The sequence below is a fragment of the Falco biarmicus genome, chromosome 2 (assembly GCF_023638135.1).
Source record: "Falco biarmicus isolate bFalBia1 chromosome 2, bFalBia1.pri, whole genome shotgun sequence".
In the NCBI taxonomy this organism is placed as follows: Eukaryota; Metazoa; Chordata; class Aves; order Falconiformes; family Falconidae; genus Falco; species Falco biarmicus.
Window position 1 is genome coordinate 46,126,891 of NC_079289.1, and position 27,469 is coordinate 46,154,359.

Here is a 27,469-nt window from a genome sequence, read left to right on the forward strand (position 1 = left end):
ACATATGCACAAATACTAGAACTTTTTGAATAAACTAAGCAGTCTGCCTATTCTTTTTAACATTAATATAATTAATTATTTTTCAGGTTGCAAAACATTTTGCACAGCAATACAAAAATCTAGTTGATTACTTAAATATTCTTGGTCTCTCTCATGAAAAGAGGATTATAAGGGTTCTCAAGAATGGTGCTGTTCTTTCCACCAGCTCACGGAAAATTGTAGCATTTGGATGGAGAGGCAATAAAACAACTTTTTCATATAATTGTGTAAATCAAGATCGATTATCAAATCAAATTTTCATACTTGACTATGTAAATCAGGATCTTTAAGTATTTGTCGAAACACTATTCCTAGCTTTATCACATAAGTCATTCCAAACTGGAAGAGGAGACTAATCTCCAAGCCTTCCAGCTAGACATACCCACTACCTCCAGCAGCCACGTAGGTATAGCATTTCAATGTTATTTTGATAGAGAATACAACATGATGTGTGCCACAAGCTGTCCAGCAACATCTTTTTAGCTACAGTCCCTATACACCTATCAACCCAACAATAGCAACACATTCCTGATATTGATCACCCGAGACTTAATTAAATCCAAAATATGATTTATTTTCTTTAGAGACAGATAGCATACAAAAGGGATAAACTGCTCTGGTTCTACTTCTAACCACAGAAATGGAAGCAAACTGAAATGTTTCTCTGCTGCTCTTTTATTGTCTTCCTTTCTTTTCTTTTTCTAACTGAAATTTACCTCCCAGCTCTGTCGTCATTACCTATCTGGGCTGAACAGCAGCAGGTTTCAATAATACCTGGGTAATTCAATGAAGATTTAACAAAAAATAATTGTTAGCTGTACCTAGTATTTGCCAGCAGTATGCAATGCAGCTCTAACATGACCTAGATTAAGGAAGACAAAAGGCTTCCCCTCTCCATGTCACAGCTAAAATTAACCATAAAGATTCAAAGAAAAATAAATATTCCATCCTCTTCCACATGTATAGCAAACTATAAGCCTTCTCTTCCTTGTTGCTCCTTATTTGTGTTAAAACCAGTGATTTCTTACTTGCAAGTGAAATAAAGCCACAATTTGCCCCACAAGGCTCACTGGCATGGAGTCTAGGAACTAAGTTTCATCATGGTGTGCAATTTGTATCTGAGTAAAACCAGTATCTAATTCCTAAAAGAAGAATCAAAATGGTATTTATGGTATTATATATTTATTATTCATACATATATGAAGAGCATAGCATTCCAACAGAGCTGTTCCTCTTCACAACACACAATAATCTTACCAATGACATCATCATGCTTCATAAAATATTATAATTTATGTCAGTTTAAATCTCTCAACTTTAAATATTTACCAGATTAAGACACTGAGGTATTTTAAAACAAGAACAGTACTAAAAATTTGTTAAAGTACATATTGTTTATGTAGAAAATCAGCAATACTTCCTGAGGTAGATAATCAGCAATACTTCCTGAGGTAGATAATACACAAGGAAAGAAAATTTTGAAATTACGCAGCGTTTTGTTTTTTAATTCAGTCAGTGTGTCAATTTTTTCATGCTATTCAAATGTAGAAAAGTTCATTGTATGAAACAAGAAATTCTGATTGCATATTGTACAACATAGATTCATTCATTTAAAATAATAATTAAACAATTCATATTAGAGGTAACTAGCACTGGACAGGTTTGCAGTCATTTCTATTCTTCATATAAAAAAGCATATAAAAATATGCTTTAGCATCTACATTTTTAAAAACTATTATTGAACTAGGAAACAACAGAAAATGAAAACTGACTATATGAAAGTAATAAAAAATGCTACTGTTCACCATTAAAATGCTGATTCTTATGAGCAGACTTTGTTAAACATACAGATTTTTTACAATTTTCCAGAAGCATGCTAAATAACATAAGCTATCCATTTAGGTTCTGATTCTTGTTTCATTACTGTATTGGCTCACTGGAGGAAAACTAATTAATTTTCATTAGAAAACAGACTAAGAAGTTTGCTTGAAGTATTCAAGCCTCTTATCAATAGGAAAGTCACTTACCTCTTCCTTCTTCCAATCTATGTCTCCTATTTACACGTTGCCGCTTTTCTTCTTGCCGTAACTGAAGGTGTTCTTCAATATTAACTCCAGGAACAGGTACAGCTACATAGATTAAGAAAATAAAATATGTAAAACTATCTGTAAAAATTTTTATGATGGTAATAAACCCTAGAAGAAGTTAAGTAAAGGAAAACTGAAGCCTACTTACTACCTGCATCTTACACTGCTCTCACACAGTATTTAAAAATAAAGAAAGGAGTTGAGTAAATTTGGAAAAGAGTTTTAGGCCTTATCTCTGAATTTCCTGGTTTTCATGAATCTGCCACAATTCCAGCATCACTGAACAGTATTTAGCACATACTATAAATCTGTATGTGCCTAATAGAAGGAAATAGTTACGTGTTGTCATTGTTATCTCAATTTTCCCAAAAAAAGTTTCAGAAAGGTTTATTACTAAAACAAGCATAAAATAGCTTATATTTTAAAAACGTTTTAGATAGATTAGATATTTTTAAGAATGGTTTACCACTGTATGCTCTGTGCTTACTAAGAGTCTGTATGTAAATCTTATTTAGCAAAATAGGTAATTTAATAGAAAATTGAAACAAAGTGAAAAGCACTTTTTAAAACAGAAAGCATGACTTGAATGAACACAACAACAAAATTACTAGAAGCACTACCTTTTTCCAACGTTTCTTCAGCAAACTGCAAGAACCTAAATAAAATACACCTTGCCCCCACAATCAAACAAAAACTCCAGCTGGAAGTACTGTCACTTTTCTACAGACAAATGTGGTCAAGTCCTCACCTCAAACTATGCCAAGCCCAACACAGCACCAAAGAGCTGTTGCCTATCCTGCTGGGAGGGCAGTTATCAAAGTGGAGGTTTGCACAAAAACTGTAACTTCTTCCTGGTCATGCATGAGAACAGGGCTGTGAATCAAAGCTGCAATTCACCATCAATATAAACCTACTTCTGTGATAGCCATATAAAAGAAAATTATATTTAGAAATATCTGTTTGGAGGAATCGGGAGTGCACAGTGAGGTTGTTTGGGGTTCTTACTGTTAATTTATCAAGAGGACCACTTCTAGTTTCTATTTAACTTTTGCTTGGGGAAAAAAACCTCCCACACTCCAAGTACAGCATAAATTTTCTATTGTTACTATTCCACCCCCACTCCCTACCCCCAATAAAATATTTATACATCTCATCAATTTAAGTCATGCATTTGATTTTTTTTTTTTTATTCCTTCTCTATAGCAAATACTATATCCATATATCCATGCAGGACTAAGGGCTCTACATAAATCTAAGCATTAACAAGAAGGAAGGAAAACCTGACCTCCAAAAACCTGTAATTGCCCAGTAGAGAGAATATAATATTAAAAATGCTGGGATAACAGATCTTAGAAGGAAAGACTCCAAACTGTATTTTCCAATAATCATACTAGTTGGCTTTTTTTCCCCTAAGGTGGGTATTTTTGGGGAGGAGGGCTGGGGTGGGAGGTGTTTGGGGTTTTTGAAAAGTAAATTCCACATTCCTGGCAGCTCTTTTTCTCTGAAAATTTATAAGAGAAAAAATAAAAAAGTTTTCAAGAAACAATATTCCCCATCTTCTATGTAACTACAAAAAACCCTGACAAAAAGATTATAGAAAAAGTTTCAGGCTATCAAAAAAGAACAAGAACAACTTTCTAGTATCAGTATCATAACCACACAAGACAAAATGGACACAGGTCTATAGTAAGGGCAAGTTTAAAATATTTCACTTACCAATGTGATTCCACTTTTCTATTTCACCAATTAAATCTACATGATAAACCACATTTTACCCATTTTAAAAATATAATGCTGAAACTATTCTGTAAATCTAAAAATTCAGTAATTTGATTGGAAAGAAAGAACTGCATTATTTAAGATACAAAGTTTTATCATACAGAAGAATGAAAATACTAACTGAAATATTAACTGAAAAGAACAAACCCATTTCTAAACTAACCTATTATTCCAATTCAAGTTTCAAAAGTCATCAGTGGGACTGAGTTTATTAAAGAGCGTAAACAGATCTACTGAGGAAAAAAAAGGTGCAGCAAGAAAGAAAATTAAAAGCCATCTTGCTAATTTCATGTCACTTACCCAACAAGAGATCTAAAGGTATCATCTCTTTTACAGCATCAAGGATTCCTCTTTGCCTTGCTTCCTGGCCATCCAGTTCTCTAGCACATGCCTTGCAGCAGCCACATACAGCACAGCCTGACTCACCTGAGCCACAGCCACAGATTCTGCAGCAAATAAAGAGTTCCTTTATCACTATCTTCTATTTTTGTGCTTTACTGATGCCTTGGTAATTAAAGCATACATTATTTATTTGTTCTACCTCTGGATATGTAATTTTTCCTGAGATAAACAGAAAATATAGCTAATTTAAATCCTAGCTGCTGTTCCATGGTGCCAGAGAGCACACACTAACCATGCATATCTGAACTGACTTCTCAGCATTAACTTTTCTTCATTTAATTAAACATACACAACATGAAAACATGAACAAGTTAAAAACAAGCACAGGCCATGCTGGATAAACAGTAATGGCAATATGTAAAGCAGTGGCCCTTTATGCAGCTCAACCCCAAAGTAACAGATAAAAGCAACTGGAAGAGCAAGATAAAAAAAACTTCCATCATAGGATGAAGAAATGTTATGCCAAAGCCAGCAGCTCTATCAAGAAACAGATTACATTGGTGCTCACATACAACAGCTTCTAGTAAAGAACTATATGCTAAAGAAATGTTAAAAAATGAATTTAAACCTAAATCACTTGAAACTATCACAAGCCATACACAAAAATTTTAGCCTACTTCTGATTTTAAAAGCAGACTATTTTTAGATATAATGTTACCTTAAATGGAAGTTTAAAACCACATCGACTCAGTTTGTATTCAACACATGCTTTAGCCATTCAACACACTATAGCAAGTGTATTTCCGTATGTTTGCTTACCCTCCAGGCACCCTGTCAGGACGCCCACTACTAACACAGCTAGCTCCATAGCCTGTGCAATCTCCACATACAGTGCACACCATACACTGTTCCAGCTTCCATTTATGCATGCCTGGAGGACACATCATGGACTTCTCATCTTTTTCATCCAGTTCCTCTTCTAGGTCTTCATCCATTGCTGTTGCCATGTTCTCCACACCAAAACCTAGTCAAGATATTGAAACAAGAAAGAGCTGTTTTCTGAGGCCAACAGTGGCTGCTGCAGAAGCTCTGAAGAACACACGCAGATCAGGTTTTAAAAGGAGTGACTAGGCATGCCTGCTTTGCATGCTCAGCCAGCACAACAACGCCTGTAAAACCCCTCTGAGCACAGGCTGGGGTACATAGCTATGGTTTCACAATGAAAATGGAAATGAAACATTTATATTCAGTATACAAGTAACAGGTCATTTACTCATCACATATAACATATGCTAATCCAGCAAAGATGAACAGGTATGACTTTTCATACCTATATTTAGGAGTAACGGAAATGCTCGGTTTTCTGGAGAAAGATATAGACTTACAGTCATGCTCTGTTTGGGCAAACAACAGCCTCAAGACTGAATGAAAACAAGGAAAGGTAGAAATTTTTTTCTTACTAAGACAATGGCACATAGTAAGACAAGGAGTGATGAGGTTTGATTTTACTCATTTGTTTTAAAGAAAAGCTTTTTCACTGACAAAAGTAATTGAGATTTAATTTTTTTTTTTAACATAACTAAGTTTATTAGTATGTGCAGAATACCAAATACCTGACATTCAAGTGAAAGTATCCATACCTGTGTGTTTCTTTAAGCATGTTGCAGGTACTTTAGCTTTAGTATTGGAATTATATTTTATAATAAAATGCTTAGCTATGTTTTCACTTGTAATATTTTCCAGCACACAAAACAAAAGGAAAAATCTAGGTCCTTCACCTTTTCCTCCCTGGCTCATGGAGCCTGTGTCTCGCCCACACTGTCCTTTATTATTTACACCAAATGTCCAAACTTCTCCATTCTTCATTAACACACAGGTGTGAGCTTTGCCCATGGCTACTTGAGTCACAAAATGGCCTTTCAAATCTGTTACTAAACCTATAAGATATAAAACAGTTGAGTGGTAAATTGTACTTTCTACCCGAGAAGGAAATTTCAGAGACATAACAAAACTGCTAATGGATACTGACAATTTTTGAATTAACAGCAAAGGAGAAAAGCAGATATAAAAACCAAGTTCTAGAATAAGAAGTGAAAGGAGAATTAGGTCTAGGCCATTTATCCTGCAAGGAAAGGAAAGCCAAAACCAAACCAAACCCTGCTGCAAATCACTTGTTCTGAAAAACAATTCTAAAGGAGTTGTAATGCCACTGGAGTTTTTTTCTTCAATATTTTATTTAAATTGAGATGCACTGGATCACCTGCAAATTCAAAACAGGCTGTCTTTTGAGCAAAGGAACATATAAGGCCTGGTTTCCTGCAGCCTTTGCTCCTGACAAAACATGTCTCATTTCTGTTGACTTTTCCCTGTGTGGCCTTCTAGTGTCAGATTAATACAACAAATAATTTATTTTTTCTTCTCCTTAGTGGAAGCATTTGTTTGGGCATTTGTCACCAGTGCTGCTATACATTTTTACAGAACTTAAGGAAATTGTCTTCTCTTTCTATCCTTCTGCCATATTTGGCTGAATCAGCAGAAATTCAGAAATTTATTAGGAGAGTAGGAAACACACAAACATCATTTACACATGTTAAAAGCTTCCAGACTCATTTCAATTACTCTAGTTGAAAAATCACTTAAAAGAAAAATATTAACTTACTTGTACTATCGGAGTAAATGGCATCTTTTCCAAACATGTAGAGTTCTCCATCTTTCGAAATTACAGAACTGCTTCCATTATTGCATGCTGTAGATATGACAATCTTTCCCTCCATTTTAATAATTTTTTTAGGCTTATATGGTTTTGACTGCCGTCTGCTTTTAGCTTTAAATAAATAAATAAGTTGCAAGTCATTCTACCAAAATCATTTTCAAAGGCACAATAACATTTGTTTTATAGTTAGGGGTTAGTTTTCAGACTGCTACTGTCATCTGTATGATTTTTAATGGATTACACCGGTTTCTTTCAAAAAATTCAATGGCAAAGTCATGATGAGATAGGTATCTTCCAGGAATGATTCTTTAAGTTTTTCTTTTATATATAGACTGAACTAACTTTGTGAACTTTACAAAGCAGTGCATAGTAAAAAAAGAGTCCTCATTGCCATGTGAGAAGAATATATATGACAATATATGCATAAGTTTACAGGGAAATGTTGCACAAGTTCTTTACAAGAAAAATATTAAACTCTATTAAAATCATTGTCCCAGTTTCAGCTGGGATAGAACAAATTTTCTTCCTAGTAGCTGGTACAGTGCTGTGTTTTGAATTTAGCATGACAATAATGTTGAGGACACACTGATGTTTTAGTTGTTGCTAAGTAGTGCTTACTGTTAGTCAAGGCCTTTACAGTTCCCCATCTGCGCCAATAAGGGAGGTACACTAGAAGCTGGGAGAGAGCATAAAAAGGACAGCTGACCTGAACTAGTCCAAGGGATATTCCATACCTTAGAACATCACGCTGAGTATATGAACTGGGGGGGGGAGTTGGCCAGTGCAGACCGATCGCTGCTTGGGGACTGGCTGGGCACCCATCAGTGAGTGATGAGCAACTCTGTCGTGCCTCACTTGGTTTTCTTGGGTTTTATTCCTCTCTTTTTAATATCTCCATTGTCATTACTATTATGACAATTTTTTACATTACTTCAATTATTATAGTGTTCTTATCTCAACCCACAGGTTTTACCTTTTCCTGACTCTTCTCCCCATCCCACTGCGGGGGGGCAGGGAGGGAGTGAGCGAGCAGCTGCATAGTACTTAGTTGCAGGCTGGGGTTAAACCCTGACAACAATGTTTAGAAAACCTCTGAGTCACAACAGATTCCCACAGGAAGAAAAAGGGAATAAAAAGTGCTAAAAAAGCCCTACCCCAAAATCACTATTTCCAATCTGGTCTCAAACAAATCAGTAACAGCGTAGCTAAAGACTGGATAAAAGAACTAATAGCTATCATTACTGTCGGTGATTCCTCACCCAAGTCAAAGAACTGCCAGTTACTTTCAGTGCTGACAGTTACCAACTTCCTACAAAGAACACGTACACATACTGTTGACAAAAACCCAGTCTCCCTGCCCAGGTTTAAAAGAAATAAGGGGACTAAAAAATAAAACCTGTGCATATCCACTCTGAGCCAAATTAAAGAGGCGAAGAGAACCAGATGAGTCAGAAGAGAGCTGAATTTATAAAAGAACATAGAAAGACCATCATCAGGTCCTTGAGCAGATTCTTCAGTAAGAAGATCTGGTAAGCACTGAATCTTCTCATTTAATTTTTGCTACTTAAAAAAAAAAAAAAGTAGCAGCAGCAGTTTACTTCACAGTGCTAAACTTCTGTGTCATCTGAAATTGTAGATTAATTATACAACAAAAACAGTCAGTTTAATTGTATTCTGGATAACTTCCCAATAACTGTGCAAAGAAATCTTGAAATTTATGCTTTTAAATATATTTCCTGAAATATTTTTGCTTGAATCTCTTAAATTTACTTTACATTTACTGGAGAAAGTAGTATGATTTTGTCCAACACAATTTTAATTAGATTTGCATTTAGGAAGACTCTAAAAAGTTACTACAGCACATACTAAGCACATACCAAAGTACTACTAGTAAATTCCCCTCACTCTGAATACATTCAAAAATCCACACCATATGCATTATCAAACCTTAAAATATGTTCTTGACTGCATTTTAGTTATATTACATGAGAAAACACAGTCTTGGAGAATACTGTCAGTGTAGTTAATCTTTTACAGGAACAGTAAGCTAACTATGCTTTCTTTCTGCATGAGCTATGCCATACGTCACATATGCAGCCTGCTGAGTTTTTGTTAACAGCTTTCTTGAAAGGTAAAATGCCTACACAGTTGATTGAAACAAAGCTGGACTCTACCATTGCTGTTTATCAAGACTTTAAATCTATTTTTACATTCTATTTTAAATAAATTTTAAAATTCTAACCATCTACTAGTATCCAAAGACTTAAACAGTACTCAAATGTTGGTATAAAATTCATAATATTTCTAATTGACTGCACTGAGGCACAAATATTTCAGTCTTATTAAATCTGTGTTTAAAATCTATGGCTAGCAGATTGAAGTTTTCCACAAACTCACCTTCTGAAAAATATATTAATTTCAATGGTAACATTAAGTTACATTATTAAAGAAGGACATTATGGAGAGATTCATTTGAAATTGAGTTAGGCTTGTATAGAAATATACATATTATCCTATTAAAATGTACACGTGAGGCTGACAACTCAAATAGCTTTGTTTTAAGATCTTCAGGAGCTAGACATTTTTCAAAACTTTTTTTTTTAAAAAAAAATATTAATCTAACACAACATAACAGAATAGTCTGTTTTCTAAAGTGAAGTATTTAACATCAGAGCAGATCAGAGCTTTAGGTCATCTAAAGGTAACTTTCATTGTCTTATAAAGTGTATTTCAACCTAAACACACAGCTTCAGAGATCAAAACTAGGAAGTCTGATAATTCTATATTGAAGAGGCGTTTGTTAGTCTGAAGACCAAATTAATCTGTCTTCTCTAATGTCTGAAGAGTTCTGCTCGATCAAGCACAGAAGACCATGCTTCTACAATTCCTAATCAATGTACCTCTGCATCATGGAGAGGCATTAGCTGGCAAAACATCGATTTCCAAAGTTCTCTAAAACAACAGTGAAAAGGCTAAAGTTTGGCTCTTCAGTTTTTGAGACAAAGTTCCACGCAGACAGCATGGCCTCTTGACCAAACTTATGACTGCCTTTCCTCAGGACAACTCTAAAATAGCACTCCCATGATACAATCCAAACTGTGGTAAAAGATCATAAACATCTCTAGCTGCGAGAGGTGGTGGAATTGGTTGTCAGGGTGCAAAACTCAAACTCAATGGCATGCTTACATGGTCTTGGAAAACATTTAAACTCTTCAAATTAAAAGGTGGTTAACAGGCTTTTATCAACCATTGGTCAAGCAAGTGTAAATACATACTTGATTCGCCATCCTCTCCCTTACTAGCAGAACCTGTGAAGAATATGCTTCCATCCTCAGCAACAAGTAAGGCGTGTGAGCCATCATGTCCAACAGAGAACTGAATAATCTTTGGAGATTTTGTGATTGGGAGTTCAACCCATTTTCCTGCTGAAGGACCACCTTGTTTGATTCCAAGGCTCTGATATTTGCCTGTATAATAAATCTAGGAGAAAACAGTTCACAATTTTTAGTTATGCCACAGCACTTTAAACATGCATAATTTTTGAAGTTGCATTATTTTTAAATCCCATCACTTCAAACCATACAGAACTTTCCCTGAAATTGTTTACAGTATTTCAATATCTCTATTCTAAATTCATGAATTTTGACTTAATGGGGGAAACATTCTGATTAGATACTGTTTTGAATTGTGCTTTCTACTGTGCCACAGAGTTAGTTTTCATATATAATTGTTTGGCTAAATGAGTTGAACACACAAGAAAGAACTGTACAGAAGAAACTACTCAGAGGAAACCAAGCATTGAAAACACTTAAAAGTTAACTCAGTGTAAAACCAAGATGGGACTATCACAATAAAAATAGTTTAAAATACCAAATTACTACAAATTTTCATATGCTTTGACACATTTTTAGAACTTCTTTTCAGTAAATGCACAGTGGCCATTGAGTACATAAATAACACAGAATAAAATATTTCACATGAACAAACACAAAACTACTGGTTTGGACTAAAAAGTTTCCTCTAGAACCATGCTACTCAATAGTAATATAAAATAGGTGTGTTAACCTATGTGGGCACCTAAAGCCATTTGTCATTGTCTTATAAAGTGTATTTCCTACCTAAACACACAAATTTAGAGATCAAAATTAGGAAATTTGTTAATGTTATACTGAAGAGGCATTTGTTAGTCTCAAGTTCAAATTAACCTGTGTCCTCTAATGTCTGAAGAGTATTGCTTGATCAAATTCTGTTTCATAACATTAAATTTTTTTAGGAAAACATAGTTAAGTTTATTTGTGAACATTTTCACCAGTCTCACTGTTTTGATAGCAGCAGAGCAAGGCCTTCATTCCAAAAAAGCAACACAATTCTGAACAGAGAAAAACAAGGAACTATGCTTATACAAGTAAAATAACATCAGTTTCCCAAACCAAAACAGAACCACAGTAAATAATGTAAAAAAGTCATAGTCACAGTAAGCAAAATTATTTCTAAATGTCAATGAATATGCAAATGTCTCAGAAAAACAGCCTCCACTGAGCAGAACCAACATATCAAATCATTAAGAACAGGTTTAAAGAAATTAATTGAAAACTTTGCCTAGGGAAGATAGTAATTTTCAAAAGGATTGGAAAAATCAGGCTGGGATTTAAATAAATGACTATGGTCAGAGTGCTTACGTAAAGTTATGAGGCAAAAAATTTTGCAAATGTGCTATGTGCTAATACATCATTTTAGACAAAAGGTAATTTTGTCCCCCAAATCTAAAACAAAGCCTCACACCATCTTTAAGTAAGACTGACCGTAGAAATTCCTGTAAATTTCAAGCCACAGATTTCTCAATGGTTCCAACACCATCTGTGGTTTTAAATAACCATTTTCCTTTTTCTCTTTAAAGTAGGCTCTGAAAATGTATTTAAATAGTGTCATATAAAGTCTTTCTAACATACTAAAAAGGCAAGAAGCTATTTTGGAAAACAGTAATTAAATTAAAAGACGTGTAGATATAACGTGTAGTTCGTTATTTACTACAGAACATGTTCAGTACCTTTCCACTAGCAGTTTTCATTAGTGCAAACTCTCTTCCAGCACCAAGGACAGCTGATTCCTCATCAAACCCTGTACCTGAGTGAGTAAGATTGTGTTAACCAGACAGTTTAACCAGTCGGTTTCACAGACAAGTTTACAAACGTAACTCTGCCCGGGACAGTTTGTCATAACAATAAGTTCTAAGAAAGTTACAAGTGAAACAAAGTCTTGCTGCCACAAGAAGGCTTACAGGGCTAGACTTGACAGAGTTGTTCAAAGAGGTAAAAAGCACTAGCATAAGAGCTACTGCGCTTGGTCAGAGAAAAGGTCCGTGTAGCCTTTTTGTTCTGATAGCACCAAAAGCAGAAACCTAATGGAGAAAAAAAGACCCACAACAAAGGCCAAGTCATATCTCTCCAAAATGCCTTTGTAGGAACCAACATTATTGCATCTCAGACTCTAATGCAAAGGTGTTTTTCATGTAATTTAATATCTTTCAATACATTTCTGTTCCATTAATCCAGCCAACAGTCCTTTTAAATTTTGTAGATTTGACCCAAAACAACAAGGAGTTCTATAGTTTATCTATGTGTTATATGAGCACCATTATGAAGTCCAAGCTTCAAACAATTATATATTTATTGCACAACTAGAGGAAAATACCGGAAAACCATTGATCATGCTACAGATAGAAAGGTGGTTTCAAAATGTGTATGTGGATTACTATGAGTCAAATAACGCTTAAGCAGTTTCAAAACCCTTGTACTTCTCCACCTGTTTATAATGGACCTATACCTTCTTGCACGTAATAAAGGCAAACAACAGGAAGGGCAGTGTTTTGGTTTCATTATTTGAATTACTAGGGTTTTATTAACCTTCACAGAAGAGAACTTACTTCACAGAAGAGAACTTACTGATAATGTGCAAGTCTTTCTCCAAATCAAACAATGAGATGCCACAGGCATGTAGGCATTTTCTTGCAAGCTTAAGCTGCAGCTCTTGTTGCAGTACTGGCTCAGTACTTGTTGCAAATATTCGCACTACAAAGCCATCCTGCAATAAATAAATAAAAAACAACCTACTTTATACTGTATAATAAATGCATTAATTTACTTTTTAAGGCCTAGGTGCCTCAGGATAATACTACTTCAGAGCAAGTTATCAGAGGACACATTGATAAATGTAACATTATTATACAGGAGAACAGAAGAAAGTGTCAAACAGGACGAGCTGAAGATAAGCATCTGACTGACCTTAAACATACTTTGAATTCTATGAAAACACTATGAACACTATGAAAATGGTGAATTACTATAATTAACTCTGAATCTCACCACAGAAATATTTATAACTATTCACATTTATCTTTTATGCCCTCCTGATCCAGAACCCAAAATTCTGCATCGCAGTTAAAAGTAACTGCTTTAAAGAGTAGCTAAAACAGGTTTTTGTTTACAAGTGTAGATCAAGCATCTTCATCTGGCCATGTTAAACGTTGTTTTATTAGCAGGGAAAGGGATTAATCCTGGTTCTCTTATAGGTGCAAGTTTGGCACTTCTTGCCAAGCCTGTATCACCCCATCCCTGCCCTATCCCTGTTTTACAGCTTTCTCACTGTCAAAACACAGTGATCCATCCAGATCCAAAAATGTAATAACTGTCTGCCAAACACAACACAGAACAGCTAGAACTATTTTGCCCTTAGTAGAAGCACTTACTTGCATTTCCATAACTTTGGCCAATAGGCAATTTTCATATAAAAATCTATCCGAATGTAGTATCTTTCATACCTCTTCTATTAAATCTCGCTGAAATTCCCTAACATGTACCAAAGCAATTACAAGAAACTAAATTAGAAAAATAAAAATATATAATTAAGCTCTAAGAAGCTTATGCCACAGAGATCCTGGAGAACAACATGTTAAAAAAAAATTATTCCACGTATAAGATTTTTTTTCCTCAGAAAGAGCAACAACATTTTCCTTAAAATTTATCTGAAAAATAAAAAAAACCCTGAAAAATCCATCACAAATTAAAATTGTGTGGGTAAATACCAAAATATTGCTCCTTTATGCACAAATATGGTAGTTTCCCCATTATCTCTAGTTACATGGATTTCTTCCTTAGCAAAGAAAAAGCCAAACATTAAGCAAAAAGGATGCTATAAGTATTGTAAAATAAAACAATTCAGTTGAAAGAAGTTTACCCATCATATGTAACACTTACATCTCTAGATGCTGCTATTTGATTAATATATTCTCCATCAGTGAAAAGGATATTCTGCCCTTCAGTATGACAATCTGTGAGAAAGATGAAATGCACTGCATCAGTTTAACATACATAACACACACTGTTAATCACACTATGAGAATTCTAGTTTGCCTGAAGAGAGATTAGACTGTTCTGATAACATGTTATTTTATGCTATGATCTCCTCTCTCACCCAAAGTATATAATACTCCTTTGTTCCTTTAAGAGTTATTAAAGCACTTTCCATTGTATGAAACATAAGGGATTACCTCAATATTTAACTGTAAGAGCATTTAGTATTCACCTGTGAGGGGTATTCTAAACTATAACACAAATTCTAATTTTCTGGGAGTGTTTGTCTTTCTCCTTCCCCAAAGATCTTCCCCCCCCCCCCCCCCTTTTTTTTTTTAAAAAAAAGGGCCATTATCTTTAAAGAAATTTCCTCAGTCCAGCATATAAAACTTAAGAGAAATAAATGAAACAGAATTCATTATTCATCTCATTTTCCCATTGTTTATAAAGTTTGCCAAATTATTAACTGAAAATTAGGGGTTTTTTGAAAACTACAAAGTATATACTTGAATGCATCACATATTTATTGAAAATGGGTCAGCTATTTCCAAGAAAAAATGGTAAGGAAAGAATTCTGCCCATATTAGGGTAAAAATAAAAAGACCACTTCCTCTGCAAGTTTAAGAGTATGTCCCTAACACCATCTCTTTTTCCCTTCCTGCTCTGCTCTAGGAGCTGCTAACAAAGATATTGATATTATATGGCTTGTAAGATGTTTGTTTCACTGATTACACACAGGAAATACACCTCTTCTAAAAATATTCTGGGACAGCTACTTTACACTCTAAATATCTGCTTCATAACCTGAACAAAGATCCCGTATCAGTAATTTTATCTAATAAACTTAATGCTAAATGAAGCACATAATAACCTTCTGTCATAACTAGCAAGTTTGCTATTTTTTGCTAGCTAGTTGGAATATTTTGTAAAAATATTACACCTGAAAAAAACACCACAGTATGCACAAACCAATAAGCTTGTTTAGTTTTTCCTGCTGTACTGCCCAGTCTAATACACTATCTTATCCGGAACAGAATATGCATTAGGTGGCCTTCTCTAATTTTCACATCTTGAAGTAACAGTCCTAAAGTAGACAACCTCCCCCGTAGAGCACATACAGGTATGAATCACAAAGAGGGTAAGCAGCAAGCAGGATGGAGAATCACAGATACACTGAAGTCTGAAATACTGCTCTCTCAAATATAATCTTGATTTGATGACCAAGGTCAGTTCACGTTACTAATTCTCTATGTTGCAAAGTGATATTAGTGATAAAACAAGAGTCATCAATAACTTGAAGAAAAGTTCCAAAAAGAATCTAAATGACATTTCTGAAAGGTTACAGGAAGTTGGTAAGTATTAAGATCCTCTGAATGGTTGAAAATTACGTATTCACATAAGTGTAACCGTCAAGGAAACAAGATATTCTGGCCACCAGTTGGTCCATATTACTCTTTGGCCTACTTCTTGAGTCATTTCAAGAAGAGGAAAGCCCCCAGGTAAATGTTTTTGGAGGTTGTTTATATGTTTATATCTGGGATGTTGGGGTTTTTTTTTTCTTAATATATGTTCTTCAGAAGACTTCCTAAAAATTAGCACATGATTAGATAACACCCAGGCCCAGCATTAAATATCTAATCAATGGGGAGATTAGAAACTGGAAAACAAATGGAGTATCTGCAAAAAGTAGGGTAGTGTAGTGTCTCAGCTAGCAAGGAGCTCTTATCTACAATTGTGGTCTTACTCAATCTGACTGGAAATTACTCTGGGGATGAAGATATCAAAGGTTTCTGTCTGGAGATTACTATAACAGAAAGTGCTTATGTTTTATTTAAAGGTCATAACTACCAACATCTGTTAAGCACTGCCTCTGCAGAGGCTTCCCGAGAAGATAACTGTCAACCATCACCTTCCATATTTACACAGTGCATCCTGTGCCTGCTGTTTAAGTACTCTTGAGCTTGTCTAGGCTACCCTCAGCAGTACTTTTCTGACTAAGTGAATAGTCCTGAGCTCCAAGATATTCATGTGTAAATTCAAAGAACAATGAAACCATATACCATGTAACTTCAATTTCTTCAGATGAACACAGCAATCTTTCTCTCAGGTATGTAGTAAGCATTACTGTTAAAGAAACAATCTAGAAAAAAACCCCTGTAAATTCCGGTCCAATCACCTAGAAAATCTTATAGAATTCAGAGATTCTTTTATGATATTTGGACTGGGAAGACAGCACCACATCTCAACTACATTGTATGAAGCTTAGCAAAGGTGTTAGATACAAGAATGTTGACACAGCCTGGCAGTTCCAGATACATTGTCAGATCTGCTAGATCATCTATCAGAGTGGAAAGACTGCCCTTTGAAATAGAAGTTTACGGTTTCAAGAAACTGGTGGATCCTACTGTCTGAAAAAGGAGAAGATAATATTCTATAGTTCACTGAGCTTTCTAAGGTCATGTGACTTCTAGCTGGGATCAACTCCTAATCACATGTCCTAATGAACTCCTAATCTCCTCCCATCCCTGTACAAATAAATGCAAATACCTTATTTAAATGCATAATCACCAACCCAGGCATTTGAAAGAGATTAACTCCAAACAGCCATGTCTGAATACCATACCAATTAGGAACAAATAGTTGGGAGTCAGATCAGTGTTCAGCTGTTAGCAAGGTTACTGTCTTCTAGTTCTTTCCAGTATGGTTTTTCAGAACTACAACATGCCACAGGTTATTATTGAGGTTACAGTGGGGCAGCCACTACTGCTTGGAGTTACTTATCAGGTATCCTCATATAGGTCACATACTCCACCCCCCCCACCCCCCCCCCCCTTAATTTCTTTTGTCCTAATGGGAAACTGAAATAACCAGAAGTGAACCCCTTTGACTTTGTGCTAGCCAAAAGACTAGGTCATATCTGCTCACATTATAATATTAAGATAAACGTGTAGAAGTGTAGAAAGTAAAACAGCAAAGTTCAAGGCCTGAAATACAAACGGTAGGAGTTACAAAGAACACCTGGCATCCACTTTCACACCATCACAAACCATACGGAAAGCAACTGTGTGAAATAGTTTCAGGGATTTCTGACTGGGTATTCCCACAGTTGTAAGACTTACTTTTGCACTGAAAGATTACTACAGTTTTGTTTAGAAGGCACACTCATTTAATTTGCACCTTTTTATAGTATAAACACAAGGCTGTCTTGCAGAATGACACCTGTCACTCAGATTTGCAAAAGAAAGCTAAAAGCTTAGAGGTACAGACTTTACATGTTCTCAAGTGTCCCTCGAGACTTGCATGAGGAGCACCGATTTGTTTATCGATGGTAACATAATTGAGGACCTCAATGAACCCTACTGTTTGAAGAAGGTGCCTTGAGGTGAAGACAGTGTAAAAACAGCCCTACAAGGCAATTTGTCAGGTCCTTGGAATGTGCTCTCACTCAAGACTTTTCATACAGCCCCACAAGGACCAAGCAGCTTAAACATGCATCCACATTCTAAGGACTTGCAGAAAGCTGCATAAACTAGATTCTACACTCATAGTTTGTCTTAAAAATGATTGCTTGTGTTTGAAGTACAAAAAGCCTAGAGAATTTTTCTGAGGTTTCAGTCAGTGTCTTCTTATTTATGTCAGGATGCAACATAAAATCTTTCTTCTGATCTACAGAATAAGCCTGTCATTGCTCGATCAAAAGATATTCTTGTGCCCTTCTACTGTTTACGTGAGTGGTTAGGAAGAGATGTTTCACCAGGAAGCTAATTAAAGCGTGTTCCAGGAACATCCTCATTTTCTAAACAGAGACCTAAACCCCAACAACAACAACACCACCCCAAAACAAACAAACAAAACCTACAAAACAAATAAACAAAAACCCACCACCAACTTAAACATCAGAAGCATAGCCCATCAGTGTTCATTAGCCTCCTTTGTTCTTTAGATACATTTCTATGATATTAAAAACTTAAAAATTATTTTGGTCAGAGTTTGTAACTACCTACATGTAAGAGATACTGGAAACAAAGTCACATCCAAGCCAAATGCTCAAACTTCAAATGAGGAAGAAATAAAAATTCTCTAAGAAGGAAGTTAAGCTCTTGGAGTCTTTAAATTAAGATGACCATACATTCTAAAATGTGGCAGCATTCTTCCAGTAGTTGGAGTAAGAATGAAACACTGCAGCTGGTCTAATGAGGCAAATCAGTCATAAAAAAAGCAGTGTCTCTGTGATCTCAAAACCTGTCTCAATTTCTCTTCCGCTTACCTGAAAATACATATCATATAAACAGTAAACTATAACCATCTTACATCCAGAGGATCTCACCTGGCAAAGCAACTGTACCATCTTGTTCCAGAGTTTCAGGGTTTATTCTTATGGCTGTCATACTGTGATTATTTGCATCTCTATATAATAAATAACCCTGGTAAGAGTAAAAATACATATATTGGTACGAAAATATTCTTAAATACATCAAAGGATATTGTCAAAAAGTTTAAAAGTGCAATAGTCATTTTAGGTATTGTTTAAACATTTTTGAAACCTTTTACCACAAATCTGCTTAATTTTGATAATCAACTTTTTTCCATTAATCAAATTCTGTAATAAAAAATGGAAATTTGATCCCCTTCCTCCACACTTTCTACATTCTGTAGACCAGTGTGCTAAAGCTTGTATACAGCTTTTGGAGTCACACGTAGTAATGCTGTTCTTCATGTGTATGCAATTACAGTTAAAACCTACAGCCACAGTAAAAACCAATGTTCCTGTCCCCACTATCCAAATCAACAAAGGACTCACAGGAATTCCAGGCAGAAAATACATATATAGCCCTATATAGAGAGCGATCATTAATAAATATTAATATAAACATTAAAAACTAGATAAATTTTCAAATATGTTAATTAACTACTTTGACTCCCACACTAACAAGATACCATGTATTTATTCTTTCTGAGCTCTGCGTCAAAGAAATTCCTGCAAAGTACAGCGTGATTTTGGTGACAGTAGCCATGACACAAGGTTACATACAATGAGTTCTTATACTTCTTACGTTCCAGCTCCTAACCAGACCTAGGGGAAGGGATACTCAGGACTAAAGATTTCCTCTTTCTGTTTCTCCACATGCAGAATACCTTCATTTCTGAAAAATTACTTACTCTGGTCAGCAACCCATGTCAAGAAGTCTCCTTTGGTATACCAAAACAGTGTCTTCCCTCTGTTCATATGTATACTTTTTTAAAGGTTTGATTCAGTCACCATTTTAGAAGGTTTCTCAGTAAAAATATTTGCCTATCTGAAATTCACATTTGAGGTTTGTTGTTTGTACCTCTAACTCTGAGTGCACTTTTAAACAAACACTTGAACTAGATAGATTGCATAAGCCCCCATGTTTGCATAATGTGCATAGATCCACAGAAGTAGTAACATGGCAACTTTGCTCTTGCATCTTTTAAGATCCTACAATGCCTGTGAACCTTTCAAAGGCTTTGAGAGAGCAGGGTAGAAACACACGTGTGGAATTTACACTTACAAAGCACTTCTGCTATAAAAGCAGCTAAAGGAAAGGAACAAACGTTCTCACTCAAGCAAGGTAGTATTCACCTACAGGAAAGCTGTAGAGGCCAATGTGAACCAAGTAATGATTCTGACAACAGTAGTGTCATAGCAGGAGATATGACAATGGCTTGTACTTGCTTGAAGCATGACTGGCCTCAGGTGGGGATTCTACACATCTACATATGGACCCATTTCACATGGAGGTCACTAAGGCTTAACCTCTGAATATCTTCATTTGTCAAGGAGTCACAGACCCTAATTACAATCATCTAACAACAACAGAAAAATCCAACCAATCCTTTTCCTTCCATCTAAACTACTTGAATTTTTCTGGATAAATCTTTGTGAAACGAGGAAAAACAAACCCACAAAAGCTATGAAAAGTAAGTTAAGAGCATTAAAGTAGACAGAAAAGAATCAGTCTAAAATAACATATGATGAAGCAAGAAAAATCACTTGAATTTGAGCTGACTTAACCTAGCACCTGAAGGGAAATGAGACTGAGGGTTTATCTTACCTCTTTTACGGACACATACTTAGCAATAAGTGCAACTTACACATCTTCCTATAAATATAGCCCCAGAGTGACATTTTTCCAACTAGCAATGTCTTTGGGTACAGTCACTGTGTGAGTGCATACACCTGTACAAGCACTCAAAGAACATCAAATATATTTATAGCTATGTACAGATGTGTAACTCTATATAGTGAAACTGTATGGATCCTATTCCCTTCCAAACTGATAAAACAGGCTCCTGAATGAATGCATCCACACACATTTGTATTGCACCAATATACCTTTCTGTGATCTGTTTTAACACTAAACAAAACCACGTCATGTGTGTGTGTGTATATAACTGTAATAATAGAATATATATTCATAATAAGCCATTTCACTTCAAAAACGTGAAAGGAGTACAGTTAATTTCACACTGGGACAATGAGATCACTCAGTTGATAGTAAATATACAATAAAAATTGCTCTAGGTAAAAAAAAATTAGGTAAATTCATTGTTCTCTGAAATTTAATTTTTGGTTTGCTCTAGGTTTTTTTGTTTGGGAGCAGGGAGAGAGAGCATGAGAGTGTGCACACTCAGTGGTAATAATAGGATTCTAAAAAAATCCACTATTTTTATGATGAATGGCAAAGGTATAAAAAAAGGTGGTTGATATTCCAGAAACCGACTAATTCTAAAAACACAAAACATCCACCAAATATAGTTAACTCTGCAGTAGTCATTTACTACAAATATTTTAAAATTAATTTTCATAATTAGATATTTTGCGTATATTTTTAAACTATTTTGTTGCAACAGCACAGTTTGCATCCATTGACTTCTTTATTGAAGAAGCATACATCAATTGATTGTACAAGTCATTAATTTATGTGTTAAACCATTGTATTTTGAGAAAGTATTTACAGTGACAGCACAAATCAATGACAAATTTCATTACTCCTTTCTACATGCCAATACCATCAGATGTTCCTCATTTTCCACAATTTAAAAGTCAGTATCAAAAAATTTATTTTTATAACTAAAGCCAAAGGAACAATACAATACCCATGCATCTTACTCTAAGCCAAGATCTATTTAAATTACTCATGGGGGACTGGGGATGGGGCACACATTTTATGTTTTAAATATTCACCTACCTGAGCATAGCCTAACCAAGACTTTTTTTCCTTTCTGTTTTTGATGCGGGATGTAGAATTGTATATATGGCCCTGAAAAGCAAAAAGCTCCAATCATTTAACAAGTATCAGAGCAACAATTTTACACAAAATAATTTACCATCTAAATAACAATGTATTCAACCATATTGAAGAGTGAAAATTTTAGGAAAATGCTGTAAAATTTTCATAGAAATCATCACAAAAAGGTTAGACAAATTTAAAAGAACTGATCATTAGTAAGCTACAAAAGATTCTCAATGGAAACAGGACATCATAAAAGTTATGTTAAAATATTAACTATCATTTGTCAGACAAGAAGAAATCACATTACCCTCACTGTGCCGCTATATCCAGAGCCAATTTTGTAAAGTCCATCTTTACACAAAAGATACAGGAAAAAGCCATCACTCTGAAGGAGACACTGGTCGTCTTCATCTACCGATATTTCTTTCAATGGCCATTTGTGCATCAAGGCTGCCTTCTTTATCCCATTACTGAACCAGTCCTGGATTTGGATTTTGCCTACCAAAACTGCCTGTACACTCCGCTGAAGAGAGTTTAAAATGGTTGGCACCTAAACAGTAGAAGAAATAGTGAGTGAATGAAAAACATTACTATTTTTTAAGTGTTGTATTTTTTGTTCTTCCATGTCTAACTCAAGATAGATGAAGAAGTACCTATTCTTATCTCAAAAATAGTGAGGGGGAAAAAAGTTAACTGAATTTACAAAATAGATCTTCTCAGAACTCATGTATGTATCATTTACATTAATTCCCAGATACAGAGAAGTTTTAGTGAAAGACCTGAATAGTCTGACAAGCATGGCTGCCATTATTGGTGAGGATAGCAGAGATTGCTTGCAATGTTCTTCCTGTCTCTCCCCATGCTGCTACCAAACTGAAGAGGCAAGCGCAGGAAAGTGCTGTCAAGGACTGTCCTGTACTGTCATTCATTCCTGTGCTACGGACAGTTATCTCCAGAAGAAGCTGGAACAGGGATTCTGCAAATAAAACACAGCAATTACACAGATGAGTCACCAAATCGTATCAAGCAATTTGCCAGTCAATGGGAAATTAAACTTACAAAATACATGGTACATCTTTCCTCAGCTGTTAAATTTAGCTCTATTTCCAGACAGAAAAGAAAGCATCCCATTTAAACAGGCCTAAAACATCCTTTTCACTCTTTTTTAGCCAGAAAATGTTAAGTCTCGACAACCACAATGGCCAGAGAAGAAAAACCAAGTCCTTCTGTTACAGTGGAACACATTTATAAAAAACGGGTGAGAAGGAATTACTTTATCTGCCTATTCAGTCTGCCTCATCACTGAGATGATATGTAGGTCTTGACCAAACTTGTCTAATCTTTATGACAATTACCCATGTTGAAGCACATCCCATTTCTCAGAAACAAGCATTTCAAATCAAAGCTTGAAAATTATTTTGATCCTATCCCTCTTTATAAGCACTGTTTAGCAGCTGAACATCTTTAACAATCAAGGTGTGAACAGAAATCCACCTCATTTTTTTTTGGTAGTATATACAAATAACCACTGAGGCAGTAATCGAAACAAAGCCTTCTTTGTAGCTTTTTAATAATCTATGCATCAATACAAAATAAAACTTTCTGTAGCAAATTATTATACTCTTTGGAAATGGAGTACAGTTGAGCCATAACACAGAAAAACATATATAGAAAGTCTGAAAATACATATTTTTGTTCGATTTTAAACTACAGATGCTATAGCTTAGTCTTCTTTGCAGTTCTACAAATAAGTAAAAACTATAAATTAATAAAAGATAACTAGATTTTAATTTCAAGGACATAATCAATCACACACTTAAAGCCTTCAGTTCAACTTTTAGTTTCAATATCATTAAAAGCAAAATTAATTTTCAGGGAAGCTTTTGGATGGCCAGAGGAAATAAAAGCAGTAATTCTGACATTTTGTTTAGCAGCTTTATATAAATTTTAATTAAATAGCTAAGCTACAGATTACAACAGCAAATCACAAGAGAAGTTCACCGTAGAACTTTCTTCCTTCTAATAAGACCAAGCATTTTATAATTTGGTAAGACAAGCAAATCTCAATTTATAAGGTTTACTATGTGCTTCAGTGAAGCTCTGCATTACACAGCAACAAAACATGATACTTTTTTTATAAGTATATATATACATCTTTACATGCCAATATTTCTGTTCTACAAAAGATTAATGCTGAGAAAGCACTGGTTACAACACCACAAGGAGTTTACACTCCAGAATAAAGTCAATCAGTTGAGAACAAACAAGTTACCATCTCATAAATACTTCCTAGGAATCATTTTCTTCTCTCCAACACAATAATAGATATATATTAATACAAATACAGTAACAGATGAGGTATTACCTAGGACTTCAGGAGGCTCTGATTGCAGTCCTTCTGGTTGCTGGCCCTGGAGCACATTAAGCAAGGCTTGTAGGCTCCTGAGACACAAGGATGGATGAGAAAATCTCGTCTCCTTTATCAGTTCAAAGACTTCACATAATCCAACTTCAATGATCTAAAGAAGTACAGATATTTCAGAATATCTGTTAATATTTTTGGATCTTCATCAATAAAAGTATATCCTAATGTTCACAGTACAAGACAATTATTTGAAGAACAAAAATGTAAACAGTAATTCAAAAGAGAATCAAAAGTACCCACCTACACAACTGTACTCGCAAATATTACTCAGAAGTAATGTCATTATATGAAAGTGTGTATCTAAGCAGAGTAATAGTTCCATGAAAAAATAAGGAAACTTAAAATTTTTTGGACAATATAAGACAAACTGTGCCTCCTGAGTCCTTCTAATTTCGATCAAGCTCACACTTTATTTGACAGACTTCTTTCCTTTCTCCTTGCTCATTAATGTGAAACAGCAAGGTAGAATTGGCTTGCATCCTTACTTCCCAACTTGAGTAACAATATACTTGACAGCTGATACGGGTAGCACTAGTACTTTCCCCTCCAAAGCCTCTGAGATTGTTTTTGTGACAATATAAAAAACAAAGATGAATGGCTTATTGCTAAAACTCTTTATGTAACTCGTCACAGACATGCATTATGCCAACTAATACATCATCTGTTAAAGCGCTGTTACAGCCACTCCTAACTTTCCCTTTTAGGATTTCTGAATGTTCTGAGATTACAATTATGCTTCTCTCCACTGACTGTTCCCTTTCACTTCCTTCTCAAACATGGTATGTAATGGTGAGGAGGGTGAAAAAAAACATGTGGGGTTAACTCATAACAAATAAGCAACCATATCTTCAAAACTTCATTGTTTCTGTCAGAAGCAGAGACGCAATGTTTATAGTGTTTAATATAGATTCACCCCTGAGTGAAATCTGAGAAAGACTGAAATCTGAAAATAAATAAAATTGTTAATGGAACTGACAGTCATGCTTAAAAGAGAGCTGACTGTCAGAATAGATCTAAGTTCTACTAGATGCCTTGCAACTGTCTTTGCTGTCATTCAATTTATTTTGGTTCCTGTCTTTCAGAAGTTTTTTTACCACCTGTTTGTTTTTTGAAGGAAAAATAGAAACATAATCAAATCAAGTTTTCAAAGTGCAACAGCAATTTTCCTGCAAATTGCACCTTACATTTCCCCCACTCCAATGAAGATATGAAAACACATGCATGGAATCTATAAGGCAAAAAAACAACCACCTGTCAACAAAATAACAGCACAGATGTTTTTTTCAAGATCCAAAACTCAGCATCATCTTGCAGGCTAATGAATAAAATACACTATAGTACATTTTCATAAATACCCTTTTTTCAGTGATAGTATCTTTGAGAGAAAATGAGAAGTTTAACGTATTCTTCTCAGTCTTCAAACAGAACACCTCATCTACCAGCTGACAGAGGCAGCTGGAGAAAGCAGAGAACCTAACACAGTGAAGGAAACAATTTGGTGAACTTCCACTACAGTAGAAATCAACCATGGATAGCTGTGCTGGGGTTTTGCCTTATCTTCACAGGTTTCGGGTTGGTTTTTTTTAGTATCTGAGATAAAAAGACCAGGTAGGCATCTTAAAATAGTTCTCTTCACCATATACATACACACACACATACATATATATATATATAAAAAATACTTATGAAAGAATTATATGCATATATAAGAATTTTAATTAAAAAAAGAACCAAAAAACCCCACACAATACCAAAAAATCCACACCAAGGACTAACTTCACCAGTTTAACTCTGGAGAATCTGAGAAGAAATAATCTTGGCTAAACTTTTTTTTTAATCTTTCACCTCACCTTGAAACTCAAAATACATCAGTATTCTTTTTAATAAGCTAACAATTACTTTCAGAAATGTGTCTTTACATTTAGCAAATTAAGCCCTACCCAATATTGTTCATTATACGTAAGAATGAGACCACACTATCCTCAAAGCATAAGACAGACACCTATATTCAGCATACAAAGACATTTACATACTTAGCCTCCAAAAGTTTTACTGCCTCTGAGACAGCTCCAAGTTGATGCTTTTTCCAAGTGTTTGGATGCAAGTGAAATTAGTATTAAAAAGTGTCTTATTTCAGAGTGACCTAAACAACCAAGTATTAGCTAGATATGTTATTAAAAGCACTGAGGTTGTACCAAGCATCTAAGACATCGTTCAATCAGTAAAAATTCTTGAATTCTTTGATATTTTGTAGATTCTTTGCTAAAAATGAACAGTTTGAAGGCATACTGATTTTAATCAATTTAAATTTTCTGTATTAAATGTAACAAAATATCTCACTGATTTTCTGTTTTGATAAAAGCTTCCTACCTACAGCTTCCCTATCATTTTTTCTAAGCCACCATCTTTTTAAAACTGCACCATTTTTCCAAGTCTCTTTTTGATAAACTCTACAACATCTTTAACAATACCAATGTTTTCATTTCTATATACAAGTGTTCTGTCCATACCACTGGTAAATCTTATCCTTCTTGGAACCTCTTTTAATTTCAAAATCTCTTTAAAACTCCATTACGTTCTTTATAAATGCTAATAGCTATATTGCTTTTTACTTAAAATTCCAAATCCAGCATCTACAAGCACTTGCTGATTCATTCAATATAATCCACAAGGAGTCAGATGCAGTTCATAAATTATGCTAACTATTTCTACTGACCACACATAACTTTGCAACTACCAACTGTGAAATTTCAGTTACCAAATTGCAGTTACCTGACTTGGTTATATTCCTCTGCAATTCTCCAGTACTTCCCAGAGTGCCAAACTTGCCCTTCAGATAATACTACCTAAACACAATCATCTATAAACTTCTATAAACTTCTAATTTTCTAAACAACTAGAACATTGCTGCAACACCATTTTTAGTTCATTATTTTTATTGTTTTTAGAGCAAATACAAACAAGGAAATTGACTCTGAACGTGCTTTTTAGACTCAGAATACAAAAAGGAAGCAGGATTTATAGCATTAATAAGCTAGCAATGAACAAACTGAATGCACAGAAGTTACATAGTACAAAATGAATCATTAAATCAAAAAAATTAAGGAAAAAACCAGTAGCTTGTATACAGATTTCTGACTTTCCACCATTAATGCTACTATAAGCACAGAACTAGTAAATAGTAAAAAACCTACCCTAACTGTTGAACTATAGTGTCCAAAATCTTAAGGTGTATTACTATCTATATTTATAGTGCCAAAAGTCACTAAAGGCAAGAAAGTGGAAAATTAAAAAACTAAGGTATTAAGAATAATTGACAGTTATTGCAATTACACATAAACCTGGCAAACGGCTTTAGGAAACACTCCACCAACTGAATTCTAATAGTAGAAAGATTTATTCCTTTTTGGGGATAAAGCAAGAGAAAGCACATTTTATCACTAGTGGCTAGTAGCCTGACAGATTAAGAGCTACCA

General features: G+C 34.8%; 1 protein-coding gene across 20 annotated transcripts in view; it reads right to left on the minus strand.

Moving 5' to 3' along the window:
• Positions 1-27,469, minus strand: part of MYCBP2 (MYC binding protein 2) — a 200,572-nt gene that overhangs the window by 135,311 nt on the left and 37,792 nt on the right. For all 20 annotated transcript variants that reach the window (XM_056329559.1, XM_056329566.1, XM_056329571.1 and 17 more), the window contains exons 4-17: positions 23,934-24,087; positions 22,348-22,544; positions 21,876-22,118; positions 21,524-21,595; positions 18,637-18,733; positions 14,214-14,287; positions 12,903-13,041; positions 12,008-12,084; positions 10,236-10,440; positions 6,907-7,071; positions 6,026-6,184; positions 5,067-5,271; positions 4,206-4,351; positions 2,067-2,168 (exon numbers count right to left, since the gene is read on the minus strand). In XM_056329559.1, the coding sequence (XP_056185534.1) occupies positions 2,067-2,168; positions 4,206-4,351; positions 5,067-5,271; positions 6,026-6,184; positions 6,907-7,071; positions 10,236-10,440; positions 12,008-12,084; positions 12,903-13,041; positions 14,214-14,287; positions 18,637-18,733; positions 21,524-21,595; positions 21,876-22,118; positions 22,348-22,544; positions 23,934-24,087 (2,035 nt within the window). The remainder of the gene's footprint in view (positions 1-2,066; positions 2,169-4,205; positions 4,352-5,066; positions 5,272-6,025; positions 6,185-6,906; positions 7,072-10,235; positions 10,441-12,007; positions 12,085-12,902; positions 13,042-14,213; positions 14,288-18,636; positions 18,734-21,523; positions 21,596-21,875; positions 22,119-22,347; positions 22,545-23,933; positions 24,088-27,469) is intronic.